Genomic DNA, 24,380 nt, shown 5'->3' with positions numbered 1-24,380 from the left:
GGAGGAATTTAGTATCTCCACCAGTGGACATTGCAATAGGAGCAGATGAGCTGGTATGGGTATTGCAGTGGGATAATGCAGAAACCTGCCATAGGTATTGCAGTGAGATAATGCAGAAACCTGCCGTGGAGCATGCATGCCACATGCAGTATAGGCAGACCCACTGGTGGAAGTGTTTATCTTCAGGCAGCAGTAGGCCAGTACTTACTCAGAGTTTGACTACCATGGATATCACCCAGCATATCGTGCTGTGTGTCTTACTGAGTGTTAAGCCATTAGCCATCCACACTAGCCATGTGCTAAGCTCTTCCTGCACTTGTCTCAACATGGGTACTCTCTACTTCCCATAGCTTGACTCACTTGGCAAGTTTGATTCTGTCTCACCGAGTTCTATTCCTAGCTGTTACACAGCTAGTGTCAGGCTGTGAAGGATCCATGCTGACCACATAGTGAAGCATTATTGTCACACCTGTGTAGGTACTAAAGGTTTCTTCTAGAAGGCCCATAAACAGGTATGTAATATCTAAACAACTAGCTCCGAATATCATACCTTTTTTTTCTCATTCTCAATTTTATGAATGTTTTCTTTTTCTCATTAGTAATAAGAAATTTGAACACTGCCACTGCAAAGATAGGCCTTTAAAATTTTGTATCAGAAGCGCAATGTCCGGAGAATATTCAATTTTTTTGTAACAACTTTTGTTTCAATCTCACTTGAGAGTACTTATGTTTAATTAAAATTAATGATATAAGTGCAACCTAATAGTGACTTCTATTAATTATATATGTGTAATAGTTCAACAATTGACTTATTGTCGAGCACCAAGTTTGATGAAAAATCAGACGTTCTAAAAAATCTCCATGGACAGAGTAACAAAAGCTATCATATACATTATTCATTTCTGTGACTTCAGTATTTGTACGTTGCATTGTATTTTTCTTATGCTGCGAGGAAGACGGTTCATGGTACCAATTTAGTCTCAACAAGAATCCATGCTTTAATTCCTGAACTGCAAGTAGTAATTATATCTCATTACGTAAAATTTCATGCTGATGCATACTCTTTGTGTTAGCTGATGGGCTGCCTTCCAGCATGATTATTACAAAACCAACCAACAGACTAATACGATTGGCGACTGTGACAGGACAAAGTCATAGCTAAACAAGAACAACCTTTTTATAGCAATCGTTAAATGAACATACTCACAAGTTCTGTCATTATTGTGTAAAAGAAAAACTAATTTTTGTCTATTTTCTTATAGCATGAATACGAGTGCAACAAAAGGCATCAACATGAAAACGAGGAGCATAATATAAAAACGAGGAGTGGGTAATTAAAATGACCAGTTTACCCACCAACGGGAAATGTAAGTGAACTGCTTGACCATGCAGAGAAGGTAGAAAATTTGGGCATTAGCTTGTATGATTATGCGTAGTAGCGTCTCTCTTGTCGTAGTTAGCTTTCTTTCAGTTTTCCTCGTTGTTTCCCCAGTAGAAAATTTATTAATCGAAAGGACTCGAAAATCATACCAAACTTTGAATCATCAGTATAGTGTAAATTATTACGAAAATTTCAATCATTTGTGTCATAACACTTTTCGACAGATTGACAGGAATTCATCGAAACGTGATTTCACAGGAAATTACAGGCTTCAGGTGCAAGATTTATTTACATAAAAATTTTTCTACTGATTTTTATTAGCTTCTTTTGGTAACTGCTAGCACGATAAAAATGGCTGACCAAAAATTAACCATTGTTGATCATAATACTGAAGGTGCAATTGGCCGAGATGGCGGTGATTTGCACAAAGAGATAAATGAAAACGACGCGCCAACCACGCAGCTACCAGAAGGCCGATATAAATCAGAAATACGTAGCTCAGATGTAACAAATGACAGCAGAGATACACAGACAAACTATGACAGTGCCATGTTTACTATCAATGAGACTGTCATGCATCTTCCAAAGAGATATATCGCTGCTGATCGAAATAAAGGAACGTGAAACAGCAATGTATTTTGACAACGTAGGATAGACACTGATTATCGGTAATCCGAATATTAACATGCAAAGTACAGCTGATAGCAATGTTAATATTACCATCAACATGCTGTTACAGCAATTACTGACAACTGTGAACACTAAATTCCATAACATGAACACAAAATTCAATACAGTTACACAACAGCTTAGTAACGTGAACGCAAAATGTAACGATTTGTCACAAGGTTTTTCAGATTTCAAAACAGAACAAAAATAGGTGTTGGAAGATTTGCGAAACAGCGTCGCACAAAAATTCAATGATCTGTCAGAAAATCTACACACAGAGCTATCTGAAAATCTTAAAGAAATGAAAAAGCAATTGAAATGCGAGGTTATTTCTGACGTCCAAGAAAGTATTATGTTTTGAACAAAAAGGTAGGTTCAATTAGTGACAATAAAGAACACATAGAAAGTGAATTAAAGGGGGTCATGGACACGAATAATAGAATAAGAACAAATCAAAACCAAATGTGTGAAACTATAAAGTATATGACCACTGTTGCCAACAAGCTACAAAAGGACTATGATGGTTTACCATTGGCAGTAGAGAAGCTGACATTAAGAGTAGAAAGCTTGGAATTAGAGTCTGAATGTGCCGAAAGAGAAAGAACTGAGATAGGGGAAAATTTTGACGATACTACCAAAAGAGCAGAGGCAGGTACCTTAGATCAAAAGTAGTATATTAGCGCAGAAGGTAGTATCTGAATGCAAAATATATGTGGACGTCGTAGAAGAGGCCAGGAAGGAAAGGAAAACTGAGTCATCAAATGAAGTAGGTCAGGTTGCTAACATTGAACTACATGTGCCCAAGGCAGGTGCGTGTAATAGTTATCCACATCATGTCACAAGACCAATAGCAAGTGCAAGTGAAGATTGCAAAATTCATAATTTATAATTTACCTACAGCAGTATTTGCAACACATGCACAATTGCCACACAGAGCTCTGCACATTTCTAACAACGTGCTGATGTCATATGATGCCACATGTTTAACATCCGTCTTCACTGATGAAGGGTTCCTTGGACATAGGCAGTTTCCCATGTATTCACCAGATGGACATCAGTTGAACCCAGTAGTTCGTTCTGCAAAGTACTTCCACATAAATGGACAGAGGCTCAAAAGATTTGTTGCTGATTTCACCCAAGGTGACTTCTTTTGTGGGCCACTGAAATGGCAGAACGTTGTCACAGTTATGATCTATTTGAATGTCCTTTCTTAGACAAGTATAGTCGGAAGCCATTCAAAAGAGATTAAGAAGTGAAGTCTTTAACCTGGCTCCATTTAATGGCAAGCATGGAAGCTTGTGGGGTTATTTCGAAAAGTATTATTTCGAAGAGTATTTAAATAAGACCGGATATGGGACCAATTCCAAATCACAGGTCGGCGTATTGAAAATATTAAAGAGCCGACTTCCACCACACATAGGGGAAAAGTTAGTAACCACACCAGAACACGACACCGAGAACATTTTTTCGGTTTTGGATTCCATTGATCTGATTTATGAAGAGGCACCATGGCAACATAAAGCAGTAGCTAAACAAACAGTTCAACCTGTCCTTGGAAACCAGCCTGTAAATAATAATGTTACTACACAACAAGCATGGCAACCATATCCGACACAGTACATACAAAAAGGAAATGGATACGGTAATGGAAATGGGAAAAACAAAAGATTTAAGTGAGGTTATCAGAACAACAGGGATAATTACAATGGAGAAGTGAACTGTGGTCTGCCAGTACAAGGCTATCCATCACCCGTAAGTGGTAACAGCCAACCGATTCAGTGGCAAGCGGTTGGCAACAATCAAATGCCACACGCTGTGCCGCAGCCAACCTTCGGACAACATAATAGTGCGAACTATAATTTCACAACTACCAACACGAATTCCCACGAAGATGGGTCACATGCAGCCAGTGACATGAATTGGTTTAACTCAACACACACTGTGCAGCTCACTTAAATTACTCTGGTTACCAAGGTCAATGCTCCTGCACCGGCAGAAAACTCCAACCGGTCGCAGTGAGTCCCCACACTGCTGGCCAGGTAGGGAGTGGGGGCACTACACTTGTAAACAAATGTTTTGTGAGATACAGTGAACAAGGAGGCATGAAAGATGATTTATACCGACGTGAGGAGGAAGTTCAGGAAAACTTGTATGAAGAGTAAGTACAGGCAATAATAAAAATAACAATATTTTACATGGAAGTACACTTAGTTCGAGAGACAGGTGCAATGACTAACTTAGTGTCAACATAATTTTTCCAAGAGTTAAAGAAACGAGTAAAATTCCCACATTCCCAGTGCTAAATTGTAGAATACAGTCGGCCACTGGAAACAAATCAAAAGTAGTGAAGTTACAAGCATTGATTCCACTGAAAATAGGACACTTTACTGTCAAATGTAATTTCCTTATCGTTAACAAATTAATACTAAATGGCATGATTGGGATGGACACATTTAGAACTTATAAGACTCAAAATGACACAGGAAGTGGTAAACACTACTTTATTGTAAACGAATAGGTATTTTCTGTCGATTTAATAAAAATGTCACACAAGAAGGTTAAGCGAAAGGAGGAGTCTAAAGTACACAGTTAAATTTGTATTTCCTACTGCATTATTTGTAAACACTCACTAGAAGGAACAAGTGCCAGAATCAGATGTAAGCTATGAAATGGTAGAGAAAAGGTGAGTCCAGCACCTTAAACGAACAGGAGCAACAGGAACTTACAGATCTGCCCAGAGTTATCAAGGATTATCTGTACAAAACGGATGTTTACCCAGATGAAACTTTTTATCTATCATCATATCCCATTCCTTGCATGAAATGAGAGGCAGTACGAGAAAAATTAATTGACTGATTAAATGGGGGATCATTCAGCCTTCCTTTTCGCCTTACTGTAGCCCCATTTGGCATGTAAGTAAACCAGACGGATCGGTAAGATTGGTGCTGGGTGCTTGGGGTATTAATAATATGCTAGTATCAGTTCAAATCAGGTCTGACAACCTTGATGAACAACTGTTGAAGTTCCATAATACCCGGTATTTTAACATACTGGACCTGAGAACCTCCTACCGACAAATCAAACTCTATTCAAATAGTAAAAAGTACACAACTTTTGTAGGCGGTGGTAGAAGCTTTGAATTCTGCATCCTGCCATTTGGCCTGAATATAGGTGCAGGTGTATTCATCGCAATCCCAGATTAAGTACTAGGACCAGAGCTACTTCGCAAGTTTACAGACTATGTTGACAACATGTTAATCGCCACTCCCATTTGGTCAGAACACATTCAGCTGACTGAGAAAGTTTTACAACGTTTTTCAGAACACAAGGTGACAGCCAAATTAAAAAAGTTTGACTTTGGCAGAAAAAAGGTAAAATTTCGTGGTCACATTATCTCTGAACAACGTATCCTCCCTGAGCCTAAGAAATTCCATGCCATATGCAATTGTCCTGCTCTTAGAAACTAGAAACAATTTAAAGCTTGTTTAGGATTAGCATCATTCTTCCGGTAAGTTCATATCCAAACAACTGATGAGCAGTGACGCCCTGCTTAATTTATTACGAAAAAACAAACCATGGCTGTCGGATGACAAGTACCAAGAGGATTTCAATAATATTAAAGCGGCATTAGTGAATGCAAACATACTTAGTCACCCTGATATGGAGAAGGACTTCTGTTTGTGCACAGTCGCCTCCTCGCGGAGTCTGGGGGCATGTCTGTTCCAGATGAGAGAGGAAGATGGTAAGATACTGCCGAAGGTAATTAGTTTTTCTAGCCGCACATTAACTGAGGCAGGAAGTTATATTCTGAATCAGAATTGGGAAGTTTGGTAGTAGTGTGGGCATTCAAAAAATTTGAGTACTTTTTATGGAGTAAGAGTGCAAAAGTATTTTGTGATCACCAATCCCTTTCATTTTTGTTGACATGCAGATTAGTGCACAGGAGATTGGCAAGGTGGTGTGTATAACTGCAAGAGTTTAACTCTGAAATTATTTATATCAAGGGCAGTCAAAACATCATTGCCGATGTTCTATCAAGGTAACCTCAAGGTCTAGATGGATTTACTGAACTTTGGAACTGGATTCTGAGATAAGAAATTTTCTTATACAAAGCAAAATACCGCAATCTGACTACAGTAAGTTTTATAAACAAATGAAAACCATGCAACGACAGGACCTAAGATGGAGCAAGGTCAAAAAAAAACTAACACAGGAAGGCAACGACAGGTGAAAAATGTGGTACAGGGAATACAAAGGTGTTTTATTCCATCGCAAACTTCCTGACTCAGAAAACCGGTGCGTTGACTTCCTGAGAACTACATTGAGGAATTCATAGTGTACACCCATGAAGCGTGGGAATACTATGGGTTAAATATTTTTGACACAAGTACTTTTCTTGAAAATGATTATACATAGTGTGCATAATAGTAATCTAATTTCTGATTTCTTTTGAATACTAGTGTTAAGGAAACATGTTCAGATATAAGAGATTTTATTTGTATTTTCATATATGAAGTAGCAGGTAAGTGAAATTGAGATAGACGTTAATGATACAGCGCTTCGTTTGACTCAAGGAGCGGCGAAGCAGAGCAGAACTTGCCACACGCACTGGGGTGTAATCGCAACCGTGAGCTACATCAGCAGACGAGGTGAAAGCGACTTGCGCACATGCCGCAGGAGGTTTAGTTATTAGACAGCTGACACGTTCAATGACCGCCAGCTAACAAAATTAAATGCAACTCGCCCACAACATATTTATAAGAATTGTATACATATAGGAAGAAAGAAAGAAAGAATAACTATATTATAACTATAAACTTAAGGTGGACTACACCTAATATATATATAGATATAGATATATATATATATATATATATATATATATATATATATATATATATATATATATATATATATGCAATGTTGGACTAAGGAAATGTACAGGGGACGAGTAATATCTACATTATGTTAACCTACTATATACAGATATGTACATGTGCTTACAGAAAGTGAACATGTAAGATACATTTAAGGATATGAACGATGACAGCTAAGATGAAAGCTGGATCCAAAGATGAGGAGCATAAATACCTCACGTTTTATAGAATTTTGTGGATACTTCTCCTTACAGGGTAAAGATAAGTGAAGCTGGTGATGTACTGGGCTAAACAGGCAAATATAACGGCTGCACGCTAACGTAAAAGAATTACTGAATCTGTGGCTGCTGAGCTACTACACATTTAGTTTTAAGTTAGGTTAAATTTTTTTCTTTTCAGCGACCAGTTCAAAAATGGTTCTGAGCACTATGGGACTTAACATCTGAGGTCATCAGTCACCTAGAACTTAGAACTACTTAAACCTAACTAACCAAAGGACATCACACACATCCATGCCCGAGGCAGGATTCGAACCTGCGACCGTAGCGGTCGCGCGGTTCCAGACTGAAGCGCCTTTAACCGCGTGGCCACACTGGCCGGCTCAGCGACCAGTGCATTCCCAGCGAATCGGCGTGAAGGAGGAAATAATAAGCCTAGAGAGTGACATGGTACTACCATACAAGTTCTCGAGCCTCACCTCAAGCGAATATAATTTAGTCGTAAGAAATATTATACATATAAGTGATATGAATGAACGATTCAAAGCATATGCAGTAGCAGCCCAGTAAGTGATATCGTAATGATACAGGTTTGATACTACCAAACAGGTAAGGTGCCAACTTACATACAGGGTACAGTCTCTGCTTCAGAAACTGTGTGTGTGTGTGAGAGAGAGAGAGAGAGAGAGAGAGAAAGAGATCATTATGAACAGGATTATTATTCGTGCCACATGTGGTAGCCGTGCCGTCTAGGGCGCCTTGCCACGGATCACGTGGCTCCCCTGTTGGAGGTTCAAGTCCTCCCTCGGGCATGTGTGTGTGTGTGTGTGTGTGTGTGTGTGTGTGTGTGTTGTCCTTAGTGTAAGTTACTTTAAGTTAGATTAAGTAGTGTGTAAGACTAGGGACTGATGACCTTAGCAGTTGGTCCCATAGGAACTTACCATAAATGTTCAAAAATTATTTGTATCGTCAACAAGAAGAAATAACTCACGCAATTTCTTCATGTCAAATGACAACAACATTTGTGGAAATGAAACACATGTCATGAATACTTAAGTTACACATCATCTGGAGTGAACAATGTCTATTTCATATAGTAGAAACATAAAAAGAATCTACCATGAACAATGCTGATTGAGAGTCTACTTGTAACATGGTATTTGAGTTATGTGTGCTTTCCTGACTAATCCGATGGGTCTGTAGTCAAATAGATTCTTCCTTTCATTCCTAGAGGTGACGCTAAGCATAGTTTGGCAAGCAGTGCGTAGTGTATTTGAAGCAGATGCTGATGCTTTCCCACCTGCTCCCATAAATAAATAACAAGCTCCCATAAATAAAGTGAAAGGAATTATGTATAATGTTTCTTTTGTAAAGATTTGTGGTGCACAAACTAATGGATATATATGTGTATATAAGGATGATCGATGTAACTGAGGTTAAGCACTTTTATTCTATAATATGAATGTAAATGAATCTATTATTTACAAACTAAACTGATATGATTGTAGCGTTTTAACTATTCCCCAACTTAAAATGTGAAGTAAATGTGAGTGGAGTTTCAGCAAAATATGTAACATATGAATGTATTAAAATTTAACTATGTAAGTAACAACTTGTTTAAAGAGTAACAGAATACAAAAGCAGTCGCTTTATGCAAAATAAGTGATTAATAAAGGTGGACGGCAATTGGGAAAGGAATCTGTGTGAAAGTGAATCTTTTTTCTAAAGTTACATGTGTTGATGCTTAGTACATGTGTGCCAACCTACAATAACTTTTACTGAACTACACGCACGAATAAATGGAGAAGTGTTTTGTATGGGAACTTACCTTATCGGTGGGTGCTGATCGACGGATTTCCTCTCTGCTGAATAAGCGTTTTACGACGGGTAAACAATGGGTCCCGGTCCGTAAAAATGGAGGTCACAGCATCGAAATTACCACAAGCACGCACCCCGTTTCCAAGAAATGAACAAATATTTGTGGAGGAATCTCTGTTGCAACACATGATTACTTCGCTGTTCCAATCCACGTGAAATGGACATGCACGAATTGAAAGTATTCAGCAAGGACGCAACCATTAAAAGACCCAGTGGCAGGCCGCCAATTACTTGCCATGCACATGGGCGCAATAATAAAAGCGACTTGACTAAACCAAGTGTTATTGAATATACACAGTATTTTATATTTGTCCCCCTTTTTTATAACTTAGTTTCCTTTTAATTATTTGGGTTAGTATATACACATATAATAAGTTAAAGCGACATCTCCACTTATCATGATGTAAGCCTATCTAAACGACCGAGAAATAAAGGGCTTTGCCCTTCCCCCTCCGTCCCCCCCCCCCCCCCCCCCAAATGGTAACAGATAGTAACCAATGAAACATATGAGCCTGCCTAACATTCTACACCTCCATACGATGTCGATGTAGAGGGGGGACAATTGTGTAATACCTAAACAATACATTGCCACAGAAGACAGCAAACATAGGCTTTTAAAATTAACTTTGTAACAGAAGAGCAATTTCCGGAGAATATTCATTTTTTTAAACAACTTTAGTTTCAGTCTTACTTGGCAGTACTTATGTTTAAGATATCACATAAAAAGGATGTGTATATATTACTCAGGCATCAACAATGTGTAGTAAATGCTATGTGTGCATAAAAATGCAAAAAAATACATATATTAAAATCATCAGAGCTGCAAGAATATATTTTATTTATTACGCCAAAATATTCCAAGATTCATAAATAAGCATGACTTTTGCCTGCAATCATAAGAAGAGGCAGTAATATCTTCCATGCTGCAAAACATCTTAAAAAATATATGTGCTGATCATCAAGATTTAGTGGATGGACTACATGATTGGCAATCACAGAAAATTAGAGGTAAATTAATGAAATCAGTGCAACAGAATAGTGACTTCTATTAAATACATATGTGTAATAATCGAACAATTTAATTTTTGTTAAGCGCCAAGTTTGCTGCAAAATCAGACATTCTAAAAGATCTTCATGGACTGAGTAAGAAAAGTTAGCCTATAAACATTATTCATTTTTGTGACTTCAGAATTTGTATGTTGTATTGTATTTTTCTTACACTATGAGAAAGACGGTTCTTGGCACCAATATAGATTCAACAAGAATTCATGCTTTATTTACAGTACTGCAAGTAGTAATTATCTCTCATTATGCAAATTGCATGCCGATTCATATTCTTTGTGTTAGCTGTTGGGCTGCCTCCCAGCACTGTAATTCCAATCTCGACCAACAGACTAACACACAGGTTGGCATAGGTAGGCACTATGTTGGTGCCCATGGCTATGCTGCAGATTTGTTTGCCTACCTTCCCTTCAAATGAAAAATTGTTGATAGTCAGGGTGTAGTTGTTAATGTGTAAAAGGAGTGAGGTGGTGCATTAGGAATCTGAAAGACAATGGGACAAATAGTATTCGATAGCGGTAGGACCATGGGCAAGAAGGGTGTTGGTATATAGGGAGGTGGCATCAACAGGGATGAGGAGAGATCCACCGGTAAATGGGTGAGTATGGTGGAGAGTCAGTGAAGGAAGTGGTTAGTCTGTTTGCTGTGGGAGGCTAATTTTGTACAGTTGGTTTGAGATGTTGGCCAACAAGAGCAGAAATTCTTTTATTGGGAGCACAATAACCAGCTACTTTGGAATATCCAGAATTTTTGGGTTTGGGGATTCTGGGGAGCATGTGTGGCGTGTTGTTGGAGTGATGAGGCCGATGAACTTGGGGAAGAGGTTCTGGGAAGGTCCTGTGTATTTCAGTAGGCACTAGAGGCTATGGTGGACTTCTGGGATGTGATCACTCTGGTAGAGCTTGTAGATGGAGCACACAGGCAGTTGACAGAAGTCTTCTGTCAGGTAGTCCCTGCAACTCATTACAACAGTGATGGAACTTCTGTCTACAGGTAGGATGATTAGGTCAGGATGTGTTCCAATTTGTGTATGGCTGACCTCCCTTCTGGTGAAAGGTTAGTGTTCTTAGGAAGGGCTCTGGGGAAGGTTGGCAAGACCAAATTGGAGGTAATTAATTCTTGTAAGCTGACTATGGGGTGGTTAGTTGTTGTTCTTAGGAAGGGCTCTGGGGAAGGTTGGCAAGACCAAATTGGAGGTAATTAATTCTTGTAAGCTGACTATGGGGTGGTTAGTTGTGAGGGGGACAGGTGGAGAGGGTCATAGTTTGGTGGTGGTAGGAACTGGTAGAGGCACGATTCAGTGATGGGATTAGGCTGGCTTTGGTTGGAGGGATTAGTTGCAAGAAGTTTATCCACTGAAATAACTGGAGAAGGAGAGTAGGTCTTTGTCAAGTCTAATGTGTTTAAATTTTTGTATGAGGTTGATGGTGAGGACTTAGGATAGAACTAAAACTTCTGTGGGACTGGAGTTTTTAGTGGATAGGATAATAACAGTTTTTTGGTTTGTTTGAGTCCTGCGTTTTGTGGAGTGTTGGAAGGGAGTTTTGCAGGATGTGGTAAATTTAAGAGGTCAGCTAGGCAGGGTCTGGGTGCTAAGAGGGGATGGCAAGGGGTTCACAGTGTATAGGATGGCTGTTGATGCATAGTGGTGCGCCAAGGAGGGAGTAGGATGTCAACATGTTGGATAGTTTATGGAGGTGGTGTCTGCAAAGCTCCTCCAGTGTTGGAGTGCAAGGGTATCAATTTCAGAGATGGTATGTGTGTACTATGTATTGCACTGTACCAGTATCTTGTGAAGGGAGTAGAGGTGGTTCTGGGAAGCCTGTGCCATGGAGATGTGTTTTTGCAGTATCAGGTTTGTGAGGGATAGAGACTGGTGGAATTTTAAAATGTGAAGGTCATTGTGAATGGAGGGGTGGAGTGCATACAGAAAAGTATATTTATGGGTAGGCCATTTGGGGGAGGGAGCGATTTCATAGTTTAGGCAGCATTTTAGGAACAGTGTGTGGGACTGGATTTTATCCAGTGAAGTTGATAATCTCTGGTTAAAGGAATAAACAAGAATCTGCAGCTGTGTCTTAACTTAAAAACGTATCTGAATGATTATGCGAAATTTAAATTGAAAATTCTTGTAGAGCAGGCACACTTCTGTGTGAAGTTCAATGATCTCTGTTTAAAGGAATAGACAAGAATCTGCAGCTATGTCTTAACCTGAAAATAATTGTTCAAATTTTTGCATTAAGATTAGGGACAGTATAAAGATACAGCGTAAACATACAGTCTGTTTTTGTTGGAATGGAGTATTCCCGCTGAAATATGAAGTCCCTCCTGTGCAGTGAATAATGCTCTATGTGCCAGCAGGCAACTTTGGGAAATGGTAAAAGGATCTTGAGAATAGGTAACAATGAAAAAAATTCAGTTGAGGACATGAAGCACTCAGCTCCTTTTATACTGTACATCATTTAAGATTTGTATAGCAAGGTGTATGCCACATTCTTCAAATAGAATTATGCTGTCGCTGTTGTATCCAATGCCGTAACCAACGAGAGGCAGCATGCCGCAAGGTATGACAATGCGCTAAGGTAGTATGCCTTGACGATGTTGCTGATGCCAATCTTTGGTTCCCCATTGAGGTTGCCAGCAAGCTTGCCTGCAACAGAAACACAATGTATGAAACACTTATATGTCAAATGTCTTGAGAATTTTGTCTACTTCTCCTGTCATGCAGTAATGTGAAGCAAACCTTGAGAGTTTCTGCAATCATATGGACAATGGTACTCTTCTTTTTCAATAAATCATTAAAAAGACAATTCTTCAGCAACTCGTGTGTCTGACTCGGGATAGGTAAGTAACTCTAAGCCTGAGAGTTGATTCTTTGTGTTGCTTCATTTATTTATTATTTTAAGACTATTTTCTATACTCTGTACTTTAACTGTCTATACAATATTGTTATCATTCTACGTGGTGCCTACATTCGCATATGCCTTGCCAGGCTTCTGAAATATGTAGCCCATTTATGCATAAGTCTGCCATTTAGTCACAATGCAATATAATGTTTTTAACCTGTAATTTTATTTATCCAATTGATTAAAAGGACTAATAAATGGCCTTTTATTAGTCCAGTATGAATTCAATTGAAGAGTATTTATTGAAGGTGACTGCGAATACTCATCCAATAGAAAATTCATGGCAAATTTGAATTCATGCCAAAACTCTTCAACAATCTATGTCATAACCTGTTTTTTCCAATTACAAGGATCGCTATTCATGTCTTGCTTTTCACCAGACTTTCACTGGAAAGAAAAAAGCTTGACGATGCCTCTTACAAATTTTTCAACTCTAGACAGGATCTGGAAATTGACACCTTTGTGGTGATTGATCCTAGGCTTTAAGCCACTTTTAATGAAGAGATTGGTGTATTAATAGGTATTTGTGTCATTAGTTCTTTAAGGTAACATTTTGTAGGTGTGATTAAAGATCAACAGGCAAATTCCATAGTCCTAGTTTACTGGAAAGCCTTTCTCACACTGTCACACTGCAGACTGCTAACATGCATCCAAGTATACAGAATAAGTTTTAGATATGTGAGTGGCTCAAAGAATTTTTGAGTAGCAGAATACATTACATTGCACTGGATGGTAAGAGTTTATCAGACATACAGATACCGTCAGAAGGGCCCCAGGAAAGTGTGATGGGACTGCTCTTGTTCCCTGTATAAGTAAATGATCTGATGGGTAGAACAGGCAGCAATCTGTGTCTGTTTGCTTATGATGTTGTTTTGTACAGTAATCTATTTTTCTTTGAGTGACCATAGTAGGATAAAGGTGGCTTGCATAGACCTTCTGTTTGGTGAGATTAATGGCAGCTTGCTCTAAACGTGAAATAATGCAAGTTAATGCAGATGAGTAGGAAACACAGTCCTGTTATATTCCGACACATTATTAGTGGTGTGCTGCTAGACATATTCATATCTACAGTGACTGGAAATGAACAAGTCTGGAAATGACTTCAGAACCAGCAGTGGCTGGCCAACTGGCCAAGAGCATCAACAGCACGTCACCAGAGAGCAACAGGTGGGTGACACGAGAGAATGACAGACAATGGAAATGGTATGGCAGAATAACAAGGGCCAAAGGGCAAACAAAGACCAGAATTCTAAGAAGAAGGGAATTCAGAACCGAGACAACAATGTGTAGTGAGATCTATATGGTAATTCAAAGAAATCCCAAGTAACAGATGGAGAGGCCACAGTGCTAAGTTTAAAGGGTGATCGCAAACCCTGATAGGCTGGCCGGAAAGGCGTGACTTGTAGCAATGCTTACATCAGCAACTGCAGTGCCTGCAATTACAGCAGTTCCACCTATTGGCAATATCGATGTCCATACCATCCAGCAGGTCTATAAATGTGCTGGGCTGGGGTACCAGAACCCTCCCCCTCAAAAGGGCACATAGAGTCGGAAGCACCCTGGATGATTCTGAGGAAGGCAGAAAGGTGGAATATGCCCACATGGCTGCACCCAGCAGAAAGTGCCTGGCAAGCTGGGTTCGGGTTTCTATCAATTGTGTGGCCAGGAGATGGATGAGAGTATGTGGCTGCCACCCGTGGAAGAGCACCATTGGGCCTTGGTCATGGACAGAAGTGGAATGGAAGGTGCTGAGAAATAGTGTGAGTGCAGCTGTTTTCTTGGAAGTACCCACCACTTTCAACATTTATTGCTTAAATGTACGGACCATATGCTCCACTTTAACATTGGAGGACAGGTGAGATGGTGGACTACATTGGTGCTTAATGCCACTTGAGGCACAAGATTGTTTGAAAGTCAGTGCAGTAAATTGGGGCCCATTATCTGACATGATGGTGTGAAGAAGCCCTTCAATGGAGAGAACTGGGATGAGAGCAGTGTGAGTACCATCATTGGTGGACGTCATGCTGACCACACGTTGGTTGTTACAATAAGCATCCATGACAATGAGCCATATAGATCCCAGAAAGGGGCCAGCGAAGTCAAGATGAATGTGATCCCAGGCATGGTGAGGGTGGGCCAGGGGCAAAAGATTGAGGCAGCATTAGCACATAGGGAGATATGGGCCTAGAAATCTGTGGTGCACCCAAGGTCAGGGTCAAACAGAGACTACAGGTTGTCAGGGTCTAGTAGGGAACCATGTTAGATAATGACACAAACATTGTCAGTGATGGCGAACCCAAACAGAAAGAAGGCACTGAGGCCATAAATGTTGCCAGCTGAGTGTCTATCAACAAAAAACAGAGTTATCAACTGAACAACCAGTTTTTATGTATTGTTGACTATGAATTGATCCTGGAGAGGAACTGAACTGTTACCATAGGTGACCAACATAAGGAAGGGTGGGGCCAAGTCAGGGGATCCAATACGAGCATTTATGTGGAGGTTGGTCGAAGAAACCGTTCTCCTGTGTCCAGCCAGTAGCAGACGTCCTGGGTTGCAGCCATGGGGGTCATAAGTAACTTAAAAGTAGAAGAATCACCCTGAGAAACAGCTGCCTGAAGTTCATTCACCATTCCCTGATGCATATGGGTGGTGGAATCTGACTGTATTGATGGTTCATAACAAACAGTGAGGAGATGCTCATGTTTCCCATAATGCTCAATGTGTGCCCAATGTGTGCCCAATGACCTGGACAGTGTGCATGCAGGTGTGACATGAGGCAATCAGGGCATGATGAGAGACCCCACTGCTTACCTCAACGAGTCATGACAGGCTATTCAGAGGTTACAGAGACATTCAAAATAAAGGAATTATGCTGGATCGTTGCTACCTGAGGTCGAGGTATGATGCATTCATTTGCAGCCTGTGTGGTCTCAAAAGAATGTATGATTTTCAAAATATTGTATAGGGAAAGGTTGTCCAGTTGGGGGATTACAGTACAAACTTCCAGATCAGAAGCAAGTTGGACCACATCTCAGATCAGTGAATCTGCATATGAAGTTTTGCAAGCTGAGTTTGTACAAGTGAGATTACAATACTGACTCAACCCTTGAAAATCTGTTGTCCATGAATGGTACGGCTGACTAGGTGCCTTGTGGTATTAATGGAACTCAGTGCACAATGTGACCACATGGACTCATTGCAAATAATTATTGGACAACAATTACCACATCTCTTCGATCATAAGTGCAACTGGAGGCGAGAATGGAGTCCACTTCTCCTTTAGCAACGAAAGCATCTCCGGGGAGCCCAAAAAAGGAAGGATGATCGTCAAAGAGAGTCATCCAAAACCTGCAAAATGGTAAAGTGTGGTGTCAGCCACCGCAAATAAATGTCTCAATCTTCTTTAATGACATTAAATGGCGCAAGCACAAGTGGGTGGCAGTCGGGTTGGGAAGTGACCACAGCCTAGATGGTTTGGAAACCCTGAATCTGTAAGCAATTGGACAAAACTTTAAATTGTTGTTAGAACTGCTGTTGCTGATGCTGAAACTGCTGGAACAACTGCTGCTACAGGAGCAGCTGTTGCTATTGCTGTTCGACTAGTTGCATGAGCTTGACATCCATGGAACACCACGAACACCACCAACCGTTTACCTCATCACCAGTTACAATGATGGGAATTGGACAAGCTTGGAAATGAATTCAGAATCAACTGTGGCTGGCCAACTGGCCGAGACCATTGACAGTGACCCACAAGAAAACGGACAGCATGAGAGAACAACAGACAACTGAGTCAGCACAGCAGAATAACAAGTGCAAAGGGCAAACTAAGGTTGAAATACTAAGGCGTATTGAATGAAGAACTAAGACAATGGAGTGTAGCGAGATCCATAAGAATTGAAGAGAAATCACAACTAATAGACAAACTGGCCATGCTGCTAACTTTAAAGGGCAGCTACAAGCCCTGACAGGTCAGCTGGAAAGACATGGCTGACAGTGGTGCTTACATTGACAACTGCAGTGTCCACAATTGCAGTAATGCCCCAGTCACCATCATCAATGTCCATACCAGCCCCTGGGTCTTCAAATGTGTTGGGCTGGGGTACAGAACGTTGACTAAATATCTAGGTATAACCTTTCAGAGCAACATAAAATGGAATGAGAATGTACAAGGGCTATTCAAAATGCATCGAACCTCTTTTTTTGTTGAATCTAACAATGGTATTAGGGTGTGCACACACACTGTTTGTATACATACATAGTGTGCATGCCTGATATTTTTCATGACTGCAGAAACAACCATTTTTTTTATAGCCATTGCAGCTGAACACATGTAAGTGGTAGTTGTCAGATTTTGTAACGTGGGCAAAATGACAGAAAAAGTGGAACAACATTATTCCCCAAATTATCTTTTAAGCTCAGCGATTATCAGGTTGAAACAATCTGCAAGATTTAACAAGTGTTTGTGGATGAAGCAACATGTACCACAGAGATAAAGGAGTGGTGCAACATCTACAAAGAAAGCTGCTTATCAGTGAGTGAAGCAAGTACAGGTAGACCCTCAGCATATGCAAATGAGGTTGGTATAGATCACGTGAGGAACCTGGTAATGCAAGATGGATTATTCATGATCAGAGAATTTGTGAATGAGGTTGAAATTAGTGTTGGTTCCATTCGTTCCATTTTAAACAAACATTTGGGATTCAGAAGGACTTCAGCAAAATTTGTGCTGAGTTGCTAACAACTGAGCAGAAGCATCTTTCATTGGAGTATTCACAGGACATGCTGGATACTGTGAACAGTCATCCAAACTTTCTCAACGCAGAGATCACTGGTGACGAGTCCTGGGCTTATGGGTACGACCCAGAAACAAAGTTCCAGTCAAAGTGGAAGCATCCATCACCCCTGAGAACCAAAAAAGCAATGCAGGTCTACAGCATAGTGAAAGCCATGCTAACCATCTTTTACAACTCTAATGGTGTGGTCCTTCACAGGTACACCCCAGAAGGTACTAATGTCAATAAGGAGTATTACCAAGAGATTTTGTATCACTTTCTCACTGAAGCAGTGAGATGCAAACAGCCAGACTTGTGATTGGTTGATTTGGGGGAGGGTACCAAACAGCGATTTCATTGGTCCCATCAGATTAGGGAAGGATGGGAAAGGAAGTCATCCATGCTCTTTTAAAGGAACCATCCTGGCACTAGGTTTGTGAGCTGTGGACAGTTGGCACCTTCACCATAATAACACACCCACTCATTGTTCTCAATTGATGGCCAAACACAACACAGCTGAGGTTTATCAACCTCCTTATTCCCCTGACCTAATACCAAGTGTCTTCTGGCTTTGCATAAATGAAAAAGACTCTGTAAGTAACCAGGTTTCAAAAAAGGAATCACATTATACAGAATTTTGTGGAGCAGCTGTGCACCATGCCAAAAGAGGCTTTTCAGCGATGCTTCCAGCAGAGGCAGTAGCATTGGGAGAGATGGGTGGAAGCTCAAGAGGACTACTTTGAAGGTGAACAGCATCAAACAATTGTATTTCAATAAAGATTGATTTTGTAAATAAAAGTCAGATGCATTTCGAACAGCCCTTATAACATCGTTTGTAGGGAAAGTGAATGGTTTACTTTGGTTTATTAGGGGAATTCTAGGGAAGTGCACAGTAGACAGTGTACAGAACACATCCATGACCCACTCTGGAATACTGCTCGAATATTTGGGATCCCCACCAGGTACGTTAAAGGAAGACATCAGAACAATTCACAGACCTGGTGCTGGATATGTTTCCAGTAGATTTGACTAACAAGCAAGTGTTACGGAAATGCTCCTTCAACTCAAAGTGGAATCCCTGAAAGGAAGAAAATGTTCTTTCTGTGAAAGCTATTGATAAAATTAGAGAACCAGTATTTGTGACGGATTACTGAGTGGTTCGACTGCCACCAACAAACACTGGTCAGCCAGAACATTACGAACACCAACCCACTATCGGTATAAACCCATCCAGTTGATAGCAGCATCACTTGGTGAGGAATAATTGCTAGTCTGACATACACATGGTACATGTAGTATCAGAGAGCACGCTGTCCACATGTAGAATGGGGAAGTCATGCAATTTATCTGAGTTCAACCAAGGGCAGATTGTGATGGCCCAGAACTCAGCATGAGCATTTGAGAAACCGCACAACTTGTTGGATACTTCAGGTGTCCTGTGATGAATATCTTCAACATGTGGCAAAACACAGGTGAAACCACGTCCAGACATTGTGGGGATGGATGGCCACCCCTCATTACAGATGTTGGACATTATAGACTGGGCAGACTGGGCAGACTGGTAAAACAGGACAGGCACTGAACTGTGGCAGAACTAACATCATACTTCAAGGCTGAGCAGAGTAAAAGTGTGTCTGAAGACACAGTACACTGAACAATCCTAACGATGGGCCTCCACAGCTCAAGACCCATGTGTGTGCCAATGTTAACAAAATGACATTAGCAACTATGACTGAAATGGGATGTGACCGTCAGCACTGGACATTGGTGCAGTGGCAGAGCATTGCATGGTCTGAAGAATCCTGATATCTGTTTCATCATGCCAATGCTAGGGCGCAGATCTGTTATCTTTCAGGGGAACAGTTCCTTGACACCCGTACTGCGGGATGGAGAGAACCTGGCGGAAACTCCATTATGCTCTGGGAAAAATTCATGTGGGCATCCATGGGGCCAGTGGAGCTCATGCAAGACACCACGAAGTGCCAAGGAGTTGGCATTTTTCAGCAAGAGAATGTCCGCCCCCGGTAGCTGAGTGGTCAGTGCGACAGAATGTCAATCCTAAGGGCCCGGGTTCGATTCCCGGCTGGGTCGGAGATTTTCTCTGCTCAGGGACTGGGTGTTGTGTTGTCCTAATCATCATCGTTTCATCCCCAGCGACGCGCAAGTCGCCGAAGTGGCGTCAAATCGAAAGACTTGCACCAGGCGAACGGTCTGCCCAACGGGAGGCCCTCGTCACACGACATTATTATTTAGCAAGAGAATGTGCCATGTCGCAAGGCCAGGATTATGATGGAGTGGTTCAAGGAACACAGTGGCGAATTCCAGTTGATGTGCTGGTCACTCCAAATCACCAGATCTGAACTTGATCGAAAACATCTGGGATGTGACTGAACGTGGTCAGAGCTAATCACCTCCCTCCCCAGAATTTAAAGAAATTAGGTGACTTGTGTGTGCAGATGTGGTGCCATCTCCCTCCAGCAGCCTGCCAAGGGTTCATTGCTTCCACGTAATGATGCGTTGCTGCTGTTATCTGCGCCAAAGGTGGACATACCAGCTATTAAGTAGATGGTCATAATGTTCTGGTTGATCAATGTTTATTTCACATAAGGACCATGCAAAAGCAAAACGAGGATAATGGAATGTAGTCGAATTAAATCGGGTGATGCTATGGGAATTAGATTGGGAAACGAGACGCTTAAAGTAGTAAATGAGTTTTGCTATTTGAGGAGCAAAATAACTGATGATAGTCGAAGTAGAGAGGATATAAAATGTAGACTGGCAATGGCAAGGAAAGCATTCCTGAACAAGAGAAATTTGTTAACATCAAGTATAGATTTAAGTGTCATAGACTAGCATGAAGAGCCGCATCAAACCAGTATCTGGACTAAAGACCACAACAACAACAAGGACCATGAAGACAAGACAAACCAATACTCATATGGTAGCATTTAGAAGATCTTTTCCCATGGCTCCATTTGCATATGGAACAGGAAAGAGAATTATTGGCAGTAGTACAAGGGACCTTCTGCCTTCAACTGCATTTTAGCTTGTGGAGTATATATGTACAGGGTGTTTCAAAATGAATGTATGGGTTTTAAGGCTTTGTAGCATTTACTACTTTCGACTTACGATTATAAATAACACATGAAATGAAACAACACCTCAAACAGTTGGCTTTTCTTTTTTCTTTTCTTTTATTCTCTCTCTCTTGCTTCAAGTGTTGAATGTGAGCACCATTCATCGCCCATGGAGTCAATAGGCGAGTTCGTGTCAAACCTTAGTCAGTGTGTCTGGAGTAATTGTCATAACAATGCTGTTACTAAAGTCAGGTAGATGAAAGCACATATGTGTGATCCTTTATGAACACCCAAAGTAAAAGTTGCATGGCATCAGATCATGTGTTGACATGGAGTCATGCAAAATAAGCTGTTATCTGGCCCCTTGTGGCCCAATCCAATGGTCAGGTAAAACGTCTTTTAACCAATCCTGTAACTTATTGCAAGCTGTTCCAAGTTGACCCTATGGGGCACGGGCACCCACAGGCACTCTTGGGCTCATCTGGTGAACAGGTGGTAAGGAGTAGGCTACCCACAAGGGCCCATTTCAACGCACATCCGGACTCCTGTGTTATGTTCCTGTTGTTCAGTTACATCTTGTACTTGCCAGCGGACTTCGCGATGACAACGAGTTCTGGAAGTAACCTGTTGCCATTTTCTCCAGTTTGGGAAGAATGCTTTTTGTTTGTTGAGAAAGATGGGTTGCCTTGTTGTCTTATGTGGCCCAAAGCTCTGAATGCAATGAAGAAGTATATTATACAGCATCACTACATGTCTCTTCATGTGACGAACTACAATGAGTCACACAGTAACGCAGGAAAGCAAGTCATTGTCACACTGAAGAGAGAAGTTCAGCAGCAGGTAAATCTGCTGCAAAATAAATTAATAAATATAACAAATGAATGCATACTTCTCCTGTGTGCTTTGTATAGGTACTGATTATTACACACGTGTTGTGCAACTACTGTAGACTGCTGATGTTGACAAAGAGTCAACTGATGCGGTGGTTCAAGCAAGCCACAAAGCTGCACTCATCATTCCGACAACTGGAACACCATTCTGAATAGGTCCCTTGCTGAAATCATGCCTGCTCACCATTGCTGAGTGCTTAGAGCCAACTGACATTACAAAATTTGAAGTAGTTTACCTTTGCAAGCGTATGTTATCTCATCGATCCACAATATGGGCACGGATTTCGAAAATCAACTGAAGCAGAAATGCCACACTTTTATAGCTTTTTGTTAGCCCTTGATGAGGCCACAGATGTCACAGACTAAAACAGCTCACAATATTTGTGAGGAGCATTAATTCAGAACTACTTGTTTTCGAGGAACTGCTAGATGTGATACCAGTGGAATATACAACCACAGGTTATGACATATTTGAGGTTGTCTGTGAGTCTGTAGAAAATCTGCTTGCCGTGGGATAGGCTTTGTTCTGTGGCAACAGGCAATGCACCACAAATGGCTGGGAGCCAGCAAAATTTTGTCTGAAGGAAAAACACAAATGGAATTTTTGAAAGAAAAGTAAAGCGTACACTGTTTTGTGAACCAGGAAGTCCTTGTATTGAAAGTGTGAAACACGCCGACATCATGATGGTCATGGTGAAGTGTGTAAATTTTGTAAGGTGCCACAGTGTCAACTGTCATCAGTTCAAAGGCTTTTTGCACCACCTGGAAGTGGCCTATAGTGGTATCCTTATCACTGCACAGTACAGTGACTTAGCAGCGGCAAATTTCTCAATGTATTTTTCACAATCTAGGAATAAATTGCGACCCTCCCCCCCCCCCCCCCATGAACCACGGACCTTGGCGTTGGTGGGGAGGCTTGCGTGCCTCAGCGATACAGATGGCCGTACCGTAGGTGCAACCACAACGGAGGGGTATCTGTTGAGAGGCCAGACAAACGTCTGGTTCCTGAAGAGGGGCAGCAGCCTTTTCAGTAGTTGCATCCGAGACATCGAGGGATCACCAATTTAGTATTGGAGGGCAGCGTGGAGGGTAAAAATCGTAGAGGGAGACCAAGAGATGAATACACTAAGCAGATTCAGAAGGATTTAGGCTGCAGTAGGTACTGGGAGATGAAGAAGCTTGCACAGGATAGAGTAGCATGGAGAGCTGCATCAAACCAGTCTCAGGACTGAAGACCACAACAACAACAACAACAACAACAGGAATAAATTGCATTGTTTATGGGCATGAAAGGAGAGAGGCATGAGTAGCTGACCTGGCCTTCCTGACTGACATTACAAGAAATTTACACCACTTCAAGGAAAGAATTTATTAATTGTTGATATGTCTGGTAAAATTATGTTCTCATGGGCAAACTTCATCTATTTGAAAAGCAACTTGGTAGTGGAATCTTGAAAAAATTTAAATGTTTTTCATCCCTACAATAGCCTGGAGAAATAAGTTTTGGTGATTAACAAATTATTGTACAACTTTGTCAAAGTTTTGAGGTGAGGTTTCAGGACTTGTGATGCCTACAAAATGAGTTAAAACTGTTTAGCATTACAATTTAAGTTGTACCAGATACTGCTCCTTCAGAAATGCAACTAGAACTACTAGATTTGCAAGACAGCATTCCGTACAAGGCAGTGACAGACACATATGGGGGTGCACGGCCCCCCCCCCCCTCCCCCTTGCGGGGCCGTCTGCCATTGCCACCTGCGCCGCCCCCACCAGTCAGCCCGTACGCTATTCGTTCTTTTCTTTCGTCAGTCGACTCGACTGAATCGAGTTACCGAGTAGTTGTACTTTCCGATGTAGCACGCGCATCCGCGTCATCGTATTTTATACGTTTCTGTCTGGCATATAGACAGCTAACACATACCTATGAGAAAAGTCACGGCCATTCTAGTGATCTCAATGCGTTATTCTGTCTGCCATTTCTTGGAGAAAAGTGACGAATATTCTACTGTTTCCTTGTACAGAGAAAATATTTAACAAGAAAATATTTACCATTTAAAATTCAACATACTTTGCCCTCACAACTATTGAAACATGACGGAAATGATCTGGCACATAAATTGAATCAGTGCTTAAGTGAGCCACTGTTCTTTGAAGAAGAATCACTCTTTGTGATTAAAGAGAGACTAATGGGAGAGATTCTTCAATACAAGCAAACGAGCATAAACACCCTTAATGATCGTGATTCCGTAATGCAAGCGTCGTCTGTTTGTCCTAGATCTGACTATTCTACTTTGCACGTGCTGTACAAATTATTTGCTTCTCTACTTGCATCTGTTGCTACAGCAGAAAGAAGTTTTTCAGCATTGCGGCGTACAAAGACATAGCTGAGGTCGACAGTGAAGGAGTGTCGACTTAATGGCATCACTCTGTTGAACACTCACCCTGACATTGATTGTCCTATTGACGATGTCATTAACCAATTTTCCAGAAAGAATAGGCGCATGGAATTCATCATTTAAGGAAGATGGCATTCTCCTGTGTATGGGTATAGTCAGTTTAAATAAAACTTTCTTAAACTTTGCTTGTGACTTGATTATTTTTTATCACGGTAAAATTAAAGGTAGCTCAAGATAGCTTTAGCACC

General features: G+C 40.9%; 1 protein-coding gene across 1 annotated transcript in view; it reads right to left on the bottom strand.

Moving 5' to 3' along the window:
• Positions 1-12,578: 12,578 nt before the first annotated feature.
• LOC126474640 (aminopeptidase N-like) overlaps positions 12,579-24,380 on the bottom strand; it is a 196,818-nt gene continuing 185,016 nt past the window's right edge. The window contains exon 17 of the mRNA XM_050102118.1: positions 12,579-12,735. Coding sequence (XP_049958075.1) covers positions 12,583-12,735 — 153 coding nt within the window. The 3' untranslated portion in view covers positions 12,579-12,582. The remainder of the gene's footprint in view (positions 12,736-24,380) is intronic.

The sequence above is a fragment of the Schistocerca serialis genome, chromosome 4 (genome assembly GCF_023864345.2).
Source record: "Schistocerca serialis cubense isolate TAMUIC-IGC-003099 chromosome 4, iqSchSeri2.2, whole genome shotgun sequence".
Taxonomy (NCBI): Eukaryota; Metazoa; Arthropoda; class Insecta; order Orthoptera; family Acrididae; genus Schistocerca; species Schistocerca serialis.
Note: the sequence above shows the minus strand (reverse complement) of the source record. Positions and strands in the feature narration are given on the sequence as shown.